This window comes from Vipera berus, assembly GCF_964194415.1.
Source record: "Vipera berus genome assembly, chromosome: 3".
Taxonomy (NCBI): domain Eukaryota; kingdom Metazoa; phylum Chordata; class Lepidosauria; order Squamata; family Viperidae; genus Vipera; species Vipera berus.
Genome location: NC_138204.1, coordinates 93,704,694 through 93,718,599, shown reverse-complemented (window position 1 = coordinate 93,718,599; position 13,906 = coordinate 93,704,694). Strand labels below are relative to the sequence as shown.

At 40.2% G+C, this 13,906-nt stretch overlaps 1 protein-coding gene across 6 annotated transcripts; it reads right to left on the bottom strand.

The window, feature by feature from the left end:
- Positions 1 to 514: 514 nt before the first annotated feature.
- Positions 515 to 12,981, bottom strand: PRPF38B (pre-mRNA processing factor 38B). Of its 6 annotated transcripts, XM_081324347.1 has the most exons (6): positions 12,546 to 12,981; positions 8,202 to 8,270; positions 6,884 to 7,035; positions 6,739 to 6,799; positions 4,766 to 4,989; positions 515 to 1,437 (listed from the first exon to the last, which is right to left on the bottom strand). In XM_081324347.1, the coding sequence occupies exons 1-6, from the start codon at positions 12,882 to 12,884 to the stop codon at positions 597 to 599; spliced, it is 1,686 nt and encodes a 561-aa protein (XP_081180473.1). In that variant the 5' UTR covers positions 12,885 to 12,981; the 3' UTR covers positions 515 to 596. The 6 variants fall into 6 exon arrangements, with proteins under 6 accessions (XP_081180473.1, XP_081180474.1, XP_081180478.1 ...); XM_081324348.1 differs by lacking the exon at positions 12,546 to 12,981 and having other exon boundaries at positions 8,192 to 8,244; XM_081324352.1 differs by lacking the exons at positions 6,884 to 7,035; positions 8,202 to 8,270; positions 12,546 to 12,981 and adding an exon at positions 5,602 to 5,672 and having other exon boundaries at positions 6,739 to 6,755.
- Positions 12,982 to 13,906: the final 925 nt, after the last annotated feature.

Sequence of the window (13,906 nt, the reverse complement as noted above, 5' to 3'; positions counted from 1 at the left end):
CCTTTGAAAAGTCTAATCTAATTATAACACATTCTTGAGTTTCACAGTTAAAATGTGTTCCCCAAGACAACAGTTCTAGAACTGCAACCTTCATGGATGCTGAATGCACATAAATATTTTAGATATAATACATGTTCAAGACCCATCCTTAAAAGCTTCTGCCATACTATTATGCAAAGCACAGCCATGCTAATGCAAAGATAGAAACCATAATTCCACATCTATAAAACAAAGTAGAATTAGTGGCAGTTTTATTGCCGTATACAAATTTAACCAACATGGCAACCATGCCAAAGGGATTACAACAGTTTCAGGACATATGTACAGATTGTACATTTCAGAAACAGTTGAACATTTTTTTTAAAAAATGCACAGATTTGCATCATGAAATTAACTAAACAAATGGACTGGAATAGCCAACACTTTTAATGGGATTACAAAGGCACTTCCCTACTCAAAATAGGAAATGACAATCTGCAGCCTAGAGGGAGGTTGAAGAAGAGTGCTCATCAACTACTGCACAATCTCAATTTTAAGAAAAAATAAGCAAGATTTCAAAACATTTATAGGATTCAATGTGATCCATTTCTGAATATTTATACAGTCTCATCTTTGTTTTTAGATTGTTTTTCTTGATTCTCTTGTTCTATACTTTGGCTCCTCTGGTCGCGTTTATCTGAGTGGTCCTTATCGCTGTGGTCGTATTTGTGGGAACGTTCTTTGCTTTTGCTACGTTTTTGAGATCTTTCTTTACTAGGACTACGGTCTCGTTTTCGAGACTTTTCACTGCTATCAGTTCTTCCTCTGCTTCGGCTTCTGCTCTGCTTATTTGACTTCTCTTTACTTCCACTTTTATGTTTACTTGACTTGTCTTTACTCCTGCTTCTACTATGCTTGCTAGCATTTCTGCTTATACTTCGGCTCCTATGCTTACGATCCTTACTTCGGCTCCGGCTATGCCTCTTCTCTTTTTTGGCATCTCTTTTTTCATCTTTATGCTTCCTTTCATCTTTTTCATCTTTGTGCCTCCTTTCATCTCCTTCACTTTTACCTTTTCCATCTTTTGATTTTTCTCTAGAATGATCTCTCTCTCTAGAGCGATCTCGTTCTCTTTCAACACCTCTCTCTTTCTCATGGTCACGCTCCTTCCTTTTATTCCTTTCATTTTCTTTCTCTCTCTCTCTTCTGTCTCCTTTTCGGTCACGGCTTCGACTTCTGTGCCTTTCGCGGCTTCGCCTACGTTCCAATGTGCGATCAGCACTTCGAGACCGTCGCCTTTCCCTCTCTCTCTCCTTAGCTTCACGCTCTAATCTTTGTCGCTCTCTTTCCCTTTCCAATTCTCTATCAAAACTGGATGAACCACGTCCTTCACGATGATGACTTCTGCTTCTTGATCTTCTAGGTGACCTCCTAGGACTCAAGGATCTTCTTGGAGACCTATATTAAAATGACAAAATGTTTAAAAACAGAGGCTATCCCAACAAGGGTTTAATTGTAGAACATTTAACATTTTTCATCTGCTGAGTTGTCAACTTTAAGAATCAAATTTTTGCATTCTGAATTTTTTTTATACCTAATGTAATGTATAAGAAAATGCCCAGAGGCAGGATGCAGTCATTTGATCAGCTTCTGGTGTCTACTTAGCATAATTATATCACCCAATCCCCAATGAGTCTGCGTGGTTATTTACATTAAATACTTTATGTGAGTGTTTGTCATCCCTATCAGAAGACATAGGTCACCTTACATAACTAAAAGAACCAAGAACCATAAAATCACAAAACTGTTTTTCTAGAAATAAAGGTCAATAAATAAACTGAGCTGTAATAGCAGACAACATATAAATTATAACAGAAAAATGTTTGCTTTTACTTCTTTCATCAGTGTTAACTCACAAGATGGTTTATCTTGAAGTACACAAACTGTAAGAACGGGCAGCCACACAAAAGACAAATTTTCTGGTTCCCGTCCCTTTAGCTTCATGAGGCATATACCACCTGCCTTCATGACTTCAACATGTGAAATAAGCAGATTCTATCTGGATCACATGGTCCCAAGGTTAACCAGCTATGGAAAGCTTTAGAGCAGGGGTCCCCAATCCCTGGTCCATGGATCAGTACCGGGCCGCAGCATACCAGCAACTGGTCCACGCCATCAAGGAAAACCTCATCCACAAGATGAAGGCAGCACAAAAAACCACGCCCCCACCGGTCCGTGGAAAAACCTCTCTCCAAGTAATGGGTCCCGGGTGCCCAAAAGTTGGGGACCTCTGCTTTAGAGCATGAGCGTCAAACTCACTGCATGATGTGACGTATTACAACTTTTTTTTGCATTGCTGGAACTGGGGTGGGTGTAGCTTCCGCATGATACAACCAGCCCATGGGCCAGCAGTTTGACACCCTTGCTTTAGAGGTAACAACTAGCATTTTGAACTGGATTAGGAAATCTACAGGTGACCACTACAGTAATCAAAGGGGTTGTGTTACCCTGCTGAACTGGATTTCACCTGTCAGGATATGGACTCTCACATTCAGTGTTAGCTGAAATTTCTGGATAATAAATAGCTTGAAACGGAGCATGTTGCAACACAATAGTCTAATATGGCTGATGAGGACATGAGTAATTATAGCCAATACACCCAAAGAATGGCTCTACTAGAGGTTATTCAGTGCCCGATAACCTCTAAACACTAGGTATGATAAACTCTGCATCTCTAAAGAGAGGTTTAATAAGATCCAAAGGATTGTTATACAGGTCCCATTATAATCATTTACAATAGAGACAAATGCAGTGTTTGGTCCAGATTGGCAAGGATCTAGACGAACTATTTCTTTTCAGATATTTTGCAAGTAAGTTCTAACCCCATTCTCCCAAACTTTCCCCAAACAAGAGGGCTAGGGATCAAACAGAGTCACACAAATGTAAACTTGCAAGACTCATCAGACTAAGCCAGGGGTCGGCAACCTAAAAAAGGAAAAGAGCCACTGGGAACCGGTTCCATCACAAATTAAAAAAAGTGGGAGCCGCGTGCGTGTGTCCATGCACGCGCATGCGCAAAAAAAGTTTTGCGCATGCGCAAAACGGTTTTTTGCGCATGCGCGGACGCACGCGGTTGCCATTTTTTAAAAAAAGTGAGATGGAACCGGTTCCCGGTTGCCCGACGGCGACGGCCCGTCTGCAAAGCTGCCGCTTTCAGCAGCTTTGCAGACGGGCCGCGGCAGCTTCCTCAAAGAGCAGCGCCCCTGCCCATTCTGAGAGGTGCGCGCGCACCTCTCCGAATGACCGGAGGTGCGCGCGCACCTCCCCAAACCTTTGGAGAGGTGCGCGCGTACCTCCGCGCGAACGGGCAGAGGTGCAGCTCTTTGAGGAAGCTGTAGCGGCCCGTCTCCGAAGCTGCCGCTTTCGGCAGCTTTGCAGACGGGCCGCTAGAGCTTCCTCAAAGAGCAGCGCCCCTGCCCGTTCGCGCGGAGGTACGCGCGCACCTCTCCAAAGGTTTGGGGAGGTGCGCGCGCACCTCCGGTCGTTCGGAGAGGTGCGCGTGCACCTCTCAGAATGGGCAGGGGCGCTGCTCTTTGAGGAAGCTGTAGCGGCCCGTCTCCGAAGCTGCCGAAAGCGGCAGCTTCGGAGACGGGCCGCTACAGCTTCCTCAAAGAGCGGCATCTCTGCCCGTTCGCGCGGAGGTACGCGCGCACCTCTCCAAAGGTTTGGGGGGGTGCGCACGCACCTCCGGTCGTTCGGAGAGGTGCGCGCGCACCTCACAGAATGGGCAGGGGCGCTGCTCTTTGAGGAAGCTGCCGCGGCCCGTCTGCAAAGCTGCCGAAAGCGGCAGCTTCGGAGACGGGCCGCGACAGCTTCCTCAAAGAGCGGCACTTCTGCCCGTTCGCGCGGAGGTACGCGCGCACCTCTCCAAAGGTTTGGGGAGGTGCGCGCGCACCTCCGCCCATTCGGGGAGGTGCGCGCGCACCTCTCCAAACGGGCGGTGCCACTCTCCATTTGGAGAGGTGCGCGCGCACCACTGCCCGTTCAAAGAGGTGCGCGCGCACCGGGCGGCTAGGAGCCGCAGGAGACGGCTCAAAGAGCCGCATGCGGCTCCGGAGCCGCGGGTTGCCGACCCGTGGACTAAGCAAAGGGCATCAAGCTACTAGTGAATACAAGCAATTTAACCTCACATAATAGTTGCATGGAGGGACAGCAGTTCCCTCAGCTGGGCACGTCACATCAGCAATGGAAGAAAGAAGATGATCAGCTTGGGGCACTAGGGGTGCAGTGTTTGTAGAAATACAGGGCAGCCAAAAGGGCAGAGATAAGGGGGAAGGGAACTGAAGTGCACACTGCAGTTATAAATGCAGGAAGGCTGCCAAGTATCCAAATATTGATCACATGACTGTGGGGAGCTAGAATAACCGTAACGTCAAGGACCAGCTGTAACTACCATTCATTCAGCGTATCCTAACTTTCAATGGTCATTGAACGAATGATCATTGAGGACTACCTCTAGATGAGGTATTCCAATTAAATTTCACTTCAACCATGAACACCTAATGGTTAAGTCCATTTATCACAACTTAGCTACCACATAGGAATGTGTGCCAATCTTGCAGAGCTGTCAAACTGAAATAACATGAAGTAGTTTGTTATTTCAAAATTATATATTATTTGTCTAATAGCAATAGACAAATAATATTACAATAGCAGAACAATGCAATGGTTATGACAAATTGCTGGAGAATGATTAAGTAATGATTCGATAAAGTTAAAATATAACCTTGAACGTCTACGCTCTGCATGCCTGTCTACTTCTTCTATGCCCTCTTTGCCATCCTTCTTGATTTTTCTAGGTCTGGCTTTAATTTGTTGATCAATGTTCTTCTGCACCGGTACAGGAATCCTCGGAAATAATGTAGAAAACCATTCAAGCTTAGTAAGAAAAGAGCGCAGCATTTCTCCAATGGTCATCATGCAGCCTCCACCTGCTTTCACGTCAAGGTCCTACAAAAAAGAAACACAAAACACAAGACACATTCTGATTGTGAGAAGCTATTTAAAATTTATCTAGAAACAAATGCTACTTATACTGATTGCCATATTTCAAATACGATGGCTTAGCTGTTTTTGTTGATAATTAAGCTGTTTTATGAACTTCATCTCTTCCATCTTTGCATTTTGCTATTTTACTGGCTGGAAGTTTGATTTAATACCCAAGCATGCAGGTACAGAATATTCCTGCGGCCCAGGTGGTAAAGGATCAATTTCTTAGTAAATCAGGTTGAAATATTAGCATATCTGAGTTATATTCTATTATCACATACAGTTATTCCATAAAGGAAAAGTAATTTGTTCTACATTATCTGGTATTTTGAAGAATATTGCCACAAATCAGAACTACCATTTATTCATACTTAGGATGACCATTCCTGTCTAAAAATGATCAGAAAAGGCTGAAGTATAAAATGGACTCTATCTAAATAGGAAGCAATAGCAAACCAACTGCCATGAAGCAGTGAGTTTTCTAATTTAGAGTTATGCAACAAATAAATAAAGTAACAAATAATTGGAAACGCATAATCCATGATGACCATTGTCTCGGAAAAGGGTCATTACCGCATGAAGGCCTTCTTGCTATGCCCTCTCACAGCTCAGGACATGTTAGTCAGCTATTGTCAGGCCCAAACCTATAGTGCAAGCACACAAGGAAAGTGAGATTTGTTATCTAAAACAGGAACAGAAAATCTGTATGTAAAACTGCTTGCACTCACACACATTTAAGTGTTCAGAAATAGTTTTTCCAAATAAAAGCGTTGCAAAGATTTTCTTAAGAAGAAAACAACACATTAGGTTAAATGTAGTTCCTGAAAAATATAAATAGAGTATCAATGAATTCATAAAAACATTTATATTTAGGCAAATATAGATAGATGCTTTCACATCTTCAACACTGGCAAACTGGGAAAAAATGTTAACGCGAAAGTGATTCCTCTGGATTCCTGCAGTTTTAGTTAGTTGGGTGAAAAAACTTGATTCATGAATTAGTTTATGGATAAGAACTGAGAATGTGATACATTAATAAATAAATGTGCCAGTGTTGTGTATGTGCATATGTATGAAGAAAAAAAATCCATTTAAATCTCACTTTAAGAGACTGCACCATTTGATTTCAATAACCACTGTTATTGTATAATATTGTATATAGTATATCGGTACTATAACTGAAACATGTTCGTGATAAAACCCAAAGAAAACAGATCTGATCAGTGTTGAAGGGGGGAAAAAGAATTCATATAAACTAAGATAAACTAATGAATGGACAATAGAGGAATTTAACTTTTAGACAATATCTATGGATTTCCTAATTACTACAGAAATTTATGTTTTTTGAAAATTTAAGTTCAGTGGACAATTCTGAAAATGAAAACATTGAAGAACAGAATGTAACAAATCTGTTTATTGTTGAACTACCCAACTGTATTTTTTTTAAAAAAGTGGCCATTCGTTTTCCAAAACTAACAACATACTGCTTCCCCCCCTGCAAAAAACACCTTTCTATTGAGTTCTGAGAAATGATTAACTTCCAATAAAGTTAGAAATCTAATCCAATTTTGCACATCATTAAGGATGAAAGCATTTACTGCTCAGATTTGCAGTTAAAGATTTTTTTTGCATTTTATAAAATGTGGACATAATTTAAAATATCAGAAAGAAAAGAAAAAAGAAAACAAAGTATTACCCTTGTTGACATACCTCCTCATCATCGAGAAAGGATTCAAACCAGTCCCATAAATCTTTTGGAGGTTGTGTGTACCTTGAAAGACAAAGTAATTGTGTAAATTTAACATTTTCTTCTATGGATAAAACTTATTTTGTAACTAAATGCATCGCTACTTACCTAATATACATGAATCCAAGGGCCCTAATGTATGGGGAATCTGTATGAGTTATTAGTCCCATCACTTGCTTACGGGTAAGCTTCAAAGTAAATAACTTGTACAAGAGGCAAAAGGCTGTAGACACTATACCTCCAGTTCCAACTCCTCGCACCTTTCAAAATAAGAGAAAACAACCCATAATTCATTCAACATAGGAAGGATATAGGTGAGTTTTTTTAGTCAATGATTTTCTGTGCTCAAATTTTTAAAAGGAAGAATGGATTCAGGTATATGTAGTACAAGAAACTACATTTTCTCTCAGTAAAATGGCATTATTGCCAATTATTCAACTGTGACTTGCCTTACATTACTTAAGGAAGAAATATTTTATTTCCTTATTTGGATTTATATGGTCATCCATTTTGCCAGGGTGAATCTGGGTGGCTAACATTAAATAATAAATAAATAAAAAACAAAAACAGCTAACACATGAAACCTGCTTTCTCCTTCACTTATTGGAAAAACCTGAACAGACAACATGTACATGTAACTTGTTTACATGTTTGTTCCATTTAGAATAAGGGATAAATATTTTACGATCAAGTACCTTTTACCTAAAGCTTCACTGTAAGTATTCCTTCTTTAAAAAAACTGAGGACCTAGAATTTAATAAAAACTAGCATTTGATTAAATATAAAATACATATTAGCACTGCATTTATCATTAGAAGGAAAGATTCATACTCTTAATCCCCATTACAACAATGAACATAATTTAAGGAAAATCTCACTGTGAAATAAAAATATGTCCCATGAGTTATCAACAAAGCTTTTAATGGGCCGATCTACTCTTTGACGTATAATCACTCATTTTGTGACCGTGCATAATTAGAACGGCAGTGAAAAGTGACTTATGACCATTTTTCAAACTTACCAACTGTTGCAGCATCCCCATGGTCATGTGATCAAAATTCGAGCACTTGGTAACTGGCATGTATTTATGGCACTTGCATTATCCTGGGGTCATTTGTAACCTTCCCAGCCAACTTCCGACATAGCAAGTCAATGGGGGGAAGCCAGATTCACTCAACAACTACATGATCCACTTAACTAGAGTGATAACTATGACAAAAAGGTCATAAAATGAACTCACTTAACAACAGCTTTGCTTAGCAATGGAAATGTTGGGCTTAACTGCGGTCATAAGTCGAAGACTGCTTGTACTAATGAACTGGATGAAAGCTTGCAAACTAAGGTTTTTTTATATGTTCATTTTGAAAAGATTAACTTTGTTTTCAAAAAAAGCTCCAAAATGCAGTAATCACGTACTTCTACTTACCCCTCCGCACATCCCTGTTTGACCTGCAGTTTTTCTGCTTCCCTTCTCCCAAGGCTCAACATGGCTAACCTGTAAACAAGTAACAAATAAATTAAATCCATAACTTTATATTTATATCTGATTTCCTTCTGACACAATGTCATTATAATTTTATCTTCTGATTAAGCATATTGTTTCCATGTATTCCAAACTATAAGAAATTTGGATGTGCCCCAATTACTATAACTTTCATGAAAAAGTGATGAAAAAGAACACCACTGAAATCATAACATTATTTTATGCAACTCACTACCACATGCTGCAATAATGATTATCAATTATTACAGCATCCCTTGTTTTAGCGAACACATCAGACTTTTATAAATAAAGTGAATGTAATTGCAAAACAATTAGAGTTTGGAAGACTCTTAAAGGCTTGGCCATTGTTTTAAAATAAAAACAAACCAAACAAAGATATCAATAGCAATCACAACTTCAAGCTAGTATTTTGTTAACGTGCTTGTTAACAGTAGTGTATAGAAATTAAGTCCTATTTACTCTTATTCTGCAGACAGTGTATAACAGAATACATAAGAGCCAGCCTGGCCTAGTGGTTAAAGCACCATGCTAAAAACCAGGCGACCTTGATTTCTAGTTCTGCCGTAGGCATGAAAGCAGGCTGAGTGACACTGAGCCAATCACTCTCTCTTAGCCCAACCCGTTTCACAGGATTACTCTTGTGGAGAGAACATGAGGAGGAAGTAGTATTAGGTTCGTTCAGTGCCTTGAGTTATTCATAAAAATGAAAGTGGGTTTAAATAAATAAATAAAATACAGAATTATGCCAGTTTCTAAAAGTGCAAAGAAAAAAGGACAATAGGATTTACAGAAGCAGACCTAAGCAAAGAGATATTTGTATAGTTCAAAGAATGAGAAGAAAACGAAAGAAAAAAATAGCATAGTCCTTTAGTCCCAAACAACCTATTCTTCATTTTCCCATGAGCGCAGAATGTAACAGGTGATAAAATAAGCTTGCTTCTCTCTCTCTCTCTCTCTCTCTCTCTCTCTCTCTCACACACACACACACACACACCCCTTTTATTATTAAAATATCTAAATTTGGAGCGCACTTAAGTATGTAAACAACATGTAACCATTCCTTTTGAATAATTCATTCTAAATCAAGAATGCTCTGTTGAAAAGCAGCATCCATATTTTTAAATTTTTTCTTATTGTCATCTTAAGAATCTTTCAATTAGAATTCTGCCAGACATCTTCTCAGGGATGTATAACAAAATCTCCCTGTAGTTTCTGCATTCACTTTTATTATACTTCCCACTGTACAGTATAGTAAATTCTTCCATCCAGAGCTTCTAATGGTAAGATGGGTAGCCTATAAATTTAATAAATAAATTCTTCCAATTGTCAAGGACAGACAGTATTCAGTACACATTAAGGAAATCATACAAAAAATGATCAGTAAACTACACCCATGTTTTAACATTTTTCCAACTATGTCAGCTAAGTCTATAGCCTTACCATTTTTCAATATTTAAGTCTCCTTTTCATTGTGTTGGACATTAATATTTATTGTGTTTCAATTCTAATTTTTAATATACTATTGTCACTGTAATACAAATCTATAAATTTTCCTTTCAGTACTCCTTTTCAAGCATTCTTGTATGATTTTGTGTCCACAGCATCTTTCACTTCATTTTTCTACCAAGTCACCTTTTTTATATTTCTTATTAAAATAACTCTATATGCTTCTGTGACACCCTGCAATACAATTATTTTCATTGTATTCAAAATTGCTTCCACATTCTGTTTTCTTACACCGATTTTTCATTTATCCTGTGGGATGACAATTTATTTTCTAAGTTTGTCATAAAGGACTTGAACTTTTTCTTCCCCCAGTTATTCTTTCATTCTATTTCCTTTTTTGCTCAAGATCCAACTCCTGACACTATCTAAAAATGGCATATCCCTCAATCAGAATCTTTCATCACATTTCCTTCCCTCAAACTTTTTATCATAAACAATAAAACAATTCATGTTTTTAGATTTATTGGTATTCTTTAACAAACCATGATTTACATTTTTGCTGGAAACTGGCATTTACTTCTGATTTCTCGCAAAAACTGCCCACAGCGAACAGTAGGTTCACTGTACTGCAAAGAAGGTAATAAAATCAGGTCAGTTATGTAGTGACCTGTTTTAATTATCAAGACTCATGACCATAACTACCAGGCTCAATTATGGTCATAGTCAAGGACCATATCTATATGCATTATTTCACATAAAAATTCCCTTTTTATGACCCTATAATCCCCTAATTCAGGGTAATCAGGCTGACAGATATGTATATGTAAAAAAGTAAATGACACTTTATATTTCCCCCCCTCATTTTTATTCATTCAGACCGTCACATATTTCTTTTCTAAACTCATTTCTGGTGCTTCCATTTTCACTGTCAATGGAACATAATGTATATTTTTCTATATCTCCATTCAATCTGAATGATACTAATTCATCCTTAAATAGCTCTTACCCTTTAATTTCATAATTAAACTACATCTTCAGTATTTATCCATCAACTCCACTCCACAAGACCACCTTAATAAACATTCCCTCTTCCTCACAAACACTATTTTCTTTCATTTCATTCATTCATACTCTTTAACATCATAAGTTGCAATCAACATATCATTGTCACCAAAGGGGCCTATGTTACTGACCTCTGCCATCCACAAGGACCTTGATCCATTAAGGCTTTTATATAATGCTTGTCAATCAGATAAAGGAGGTGTCATCTAAGTTATCAACCTTAGTTATCACATCCAGCACTTTTCTGGATAGAATAGAATAAATAAATCTGATTCTGACTAATAGTGCCTCAAAACACCCACAAATCCAGACTTATCATGTTTAGATCATTCTATAGAAGGTAGGATTTCTGATCTAGAGATTATTTTGCAATCCCATATGATATTGCTGCAACTTAAAAAGATAAATGGAGTGTACTGACACGCATTCAGGATATTCATTTAAAAGAACAGAAATTTAATAAAAAATGCTAAGAAGCAATTCCTCCTGTATAATGCTAATTCTGACTCATGTTCTGAAGTTTTGGATAAGCATTCAGAAAATAGTAATTGAAATTGATTACAGAAAAAAACTAGCAAGTCAATATTTGAATGCCCTCTCAAGGGTGAAAAGTTAATTTAGCATTGTATATGAATAAATAACTGAACACCACTGAAAGAATATGAGCAAACCAAGTTTTTTTGTATTACACACAATATAGGAAATAGAAGCTTTAATTAGGAGTGTAAGTAAATGTGGTTTGAAATCTACTGAAGCCATTTAAAAAATAAAGTTAGTTCAAAATCATTCTGGTGACTTTGTGGACAGGTTTTCTTGCAAAAGATAAGTGGCTTGGTATTTCTTCTGGGACTGTTGTTTTCTATTTGAATTTCTAGTTTAGTTTATGTTTCCTGGTAACTATCTAAATTTTAATCATGTCTGTGTTTTGCTTTTCAAGGCCAGTAAAGTCAGGCAACATGCAGTGTCCAGCTAGCCTTTATAACATAGAATGGTAGTATCTACCGGTATGCTAGAATTACCAGTGTAATCTTATCCATATGTACATAAAACCAAGTCTCACAAAGTTCATTAGTGCTTTTCCCCCCCCAGAGAAGCAGTTACAAAAATGAAACAATAAATAATGGTTAATCGCAATGATATATTGGGACATCTGGTAAAGATAAGTAGAATTTTAGACCAGGAACTCATTCCTCCATTAAACTCATCATGGAACTTGATGTGGTCATACTCCTCAGGGTAACTACTACTACTCACAGCCGTTATAAAATTAGATTCTAACATTCTAATTTTTCTGGGAGGAGAAATAAAAGTAAAATTCACTCTCTCTTTTAGACGTGCAGAAGCAGCATGGAATGAAAACGATGTATTAACCTTAGTTCCGTTCGGTACGTTTTCCCTACCGAGAACATTTCCAAAGAGGTAGTTTTCAATACAGAAATCCGGGATCATTTGTTCCGACCCATCCACTCCCTCCCAAAGTAACACAAACACAACTTGGGATTTGGAATTAGGTCGAGAGGTTTACATCTACGCCTTGTAGGTTTAGCTGCCCCTTCGGCACAAACACACCGGTCTAAAGGCCTCCTTCGTTGAACTCGAGACAGCCTTTTTTCTTTCAGAAGGAAGCGGGAAGGGAGGCCACCCAACTGGAAGGCCTGGTCTGCTCTGGCCTGGCCTGGCCGAGAGGCTTGTTTCGAGGATTCCTAGTTTGGGTCCGGCTTTCCAGTTGGCCTATTTCCTTCCCCGTCGCCTGCTCACCTTGAAAAAGATCTCGTCGACCACCTCGTGGTAGGTCTTCAGCTCGTAAAGCTGCACCTTGAAGTAAGGGGACGAGAGGATGTTGGTGAGGATCATGGGGTTTAGGTTCATAGTCTTTTCATTCCCCCACAGAGGCAAAGCGTTGCCTTGCTTGCCCGAGGCGGCCGGCTTGGGCCCGGCGCTCTGGAGCGCTAACGGGGGCGACAAAACGGCGCCGGCCTGCTGCTGCTGCAGGATTCCCTGCTGCTGCTGCTGCTGTTGCTGCGGCGACTGGTGCGGCGGCGGCGGCGGCAGCGGGTGGCAGTTGCCCGGGCCCACGAGGGGGCAGTTATTGGCCATAGCCGCCCCAGCGAAGAACAAATCGCTGGCGCCAAAGGAGCGGGCGACTAGGCCGCGCGGGTAAGGCGGGCTGAAGCCTTCCAGCTTGAACGCAGACCGACTCCGCCAACCGCCGACAAGATGGCGACTCCCGCGGAAATGACCAAAAAAAAAAATTCCTTCCGGGACTGAGGCGGCCAATAGCAGCCGGGGGCTGGGAGAGGCGTTCTTTGGGCCGACTCTCTGCGTCGGCTTTTGAAGACAGCTCGGAAACCTCTCGGAAGAGGAAGAGGAGGAGGAGGAGGAGCAGGAGGAGAAAGAAGGATCGCGCGGCGTCCCTTCGGTTGGGCTCGGAGAGCGCGCGAGGCCGATGTGTGCTTAGGGATTGGGAGAGGGGTGAGGAGGACCCAACCGCCCACAGATGCAAAGCCTGGCGTTTAATGTAGTAACAGAACGCCGTTGGATTAATTGAGAAGAAGGCTGAATTTGTATCCTGTCGCTGTTGCTTGCTGGAAGCCGGAATTGTAATTAGATTGGGCCCGTAGGTTAGCCCGAGGGCTTTGGGTAAAAAACTCAGCTCGGACTGTTGATGGTCTTGTCAAGCACATTCAGCAGAGTAATGGTGAACTTTAAATTGTAACGCAGGTTTAGGTGGTGTGCAAACTCAGACATTTAATTTAGCTTTTTAGTAAGGTCTTAAACGTCCTATACCAGGGGTAGGCAACCTCGGCTCTTTTATGACTCATGGACTTCAACTCCCAGAATTCCTGAGTCAGCTATGCTGACTCAGGAATTCTGGGAGTTGAAGTCCATGATTTATTTATTTTATTTTTATTTAATCCCATTTATATCCCGCCCTTCTCCGAAGACTCAGGGCGGCTTACAAGCTTAGCAGTAGCCTTCATTCTATGTATATGCCTGCTTATTAGGGCTTCCCCCCCCCAAGCGGCATTATTACAAAATCAGCTTATTGCCCCCAACAATCTGCGTCCCCGTTTTACCTACCTCGGAAGGATGGAAGGCTGAATCAACCTTGAGCCTGG

Bases quoted from the DNA above. Each gene is read 5' to 3' on its own strand.
- PRPF38B (XM_081324347.1), bottom strand. From the start codon at position 12,884: ATGGCCAATAACTGCCCCCTCGTGGGCCCGGGCAACTGCCACCCGCTG. The intron at 7,036-8,201 runs GTAAGTAGAAGT...TTATTTTGAAAG, and splicing joins AAACAGGGATGTGCGGAGGG to GTGCGAGGAGTTGGAACTGG. The intron at 1,438-4,765 runs GTTATATTTTAA...ATTTTAATATAG, and splicing joins GCAGAGCGTAGACGTTCAAG to GTCTCCAAGAAGATCCTTGA.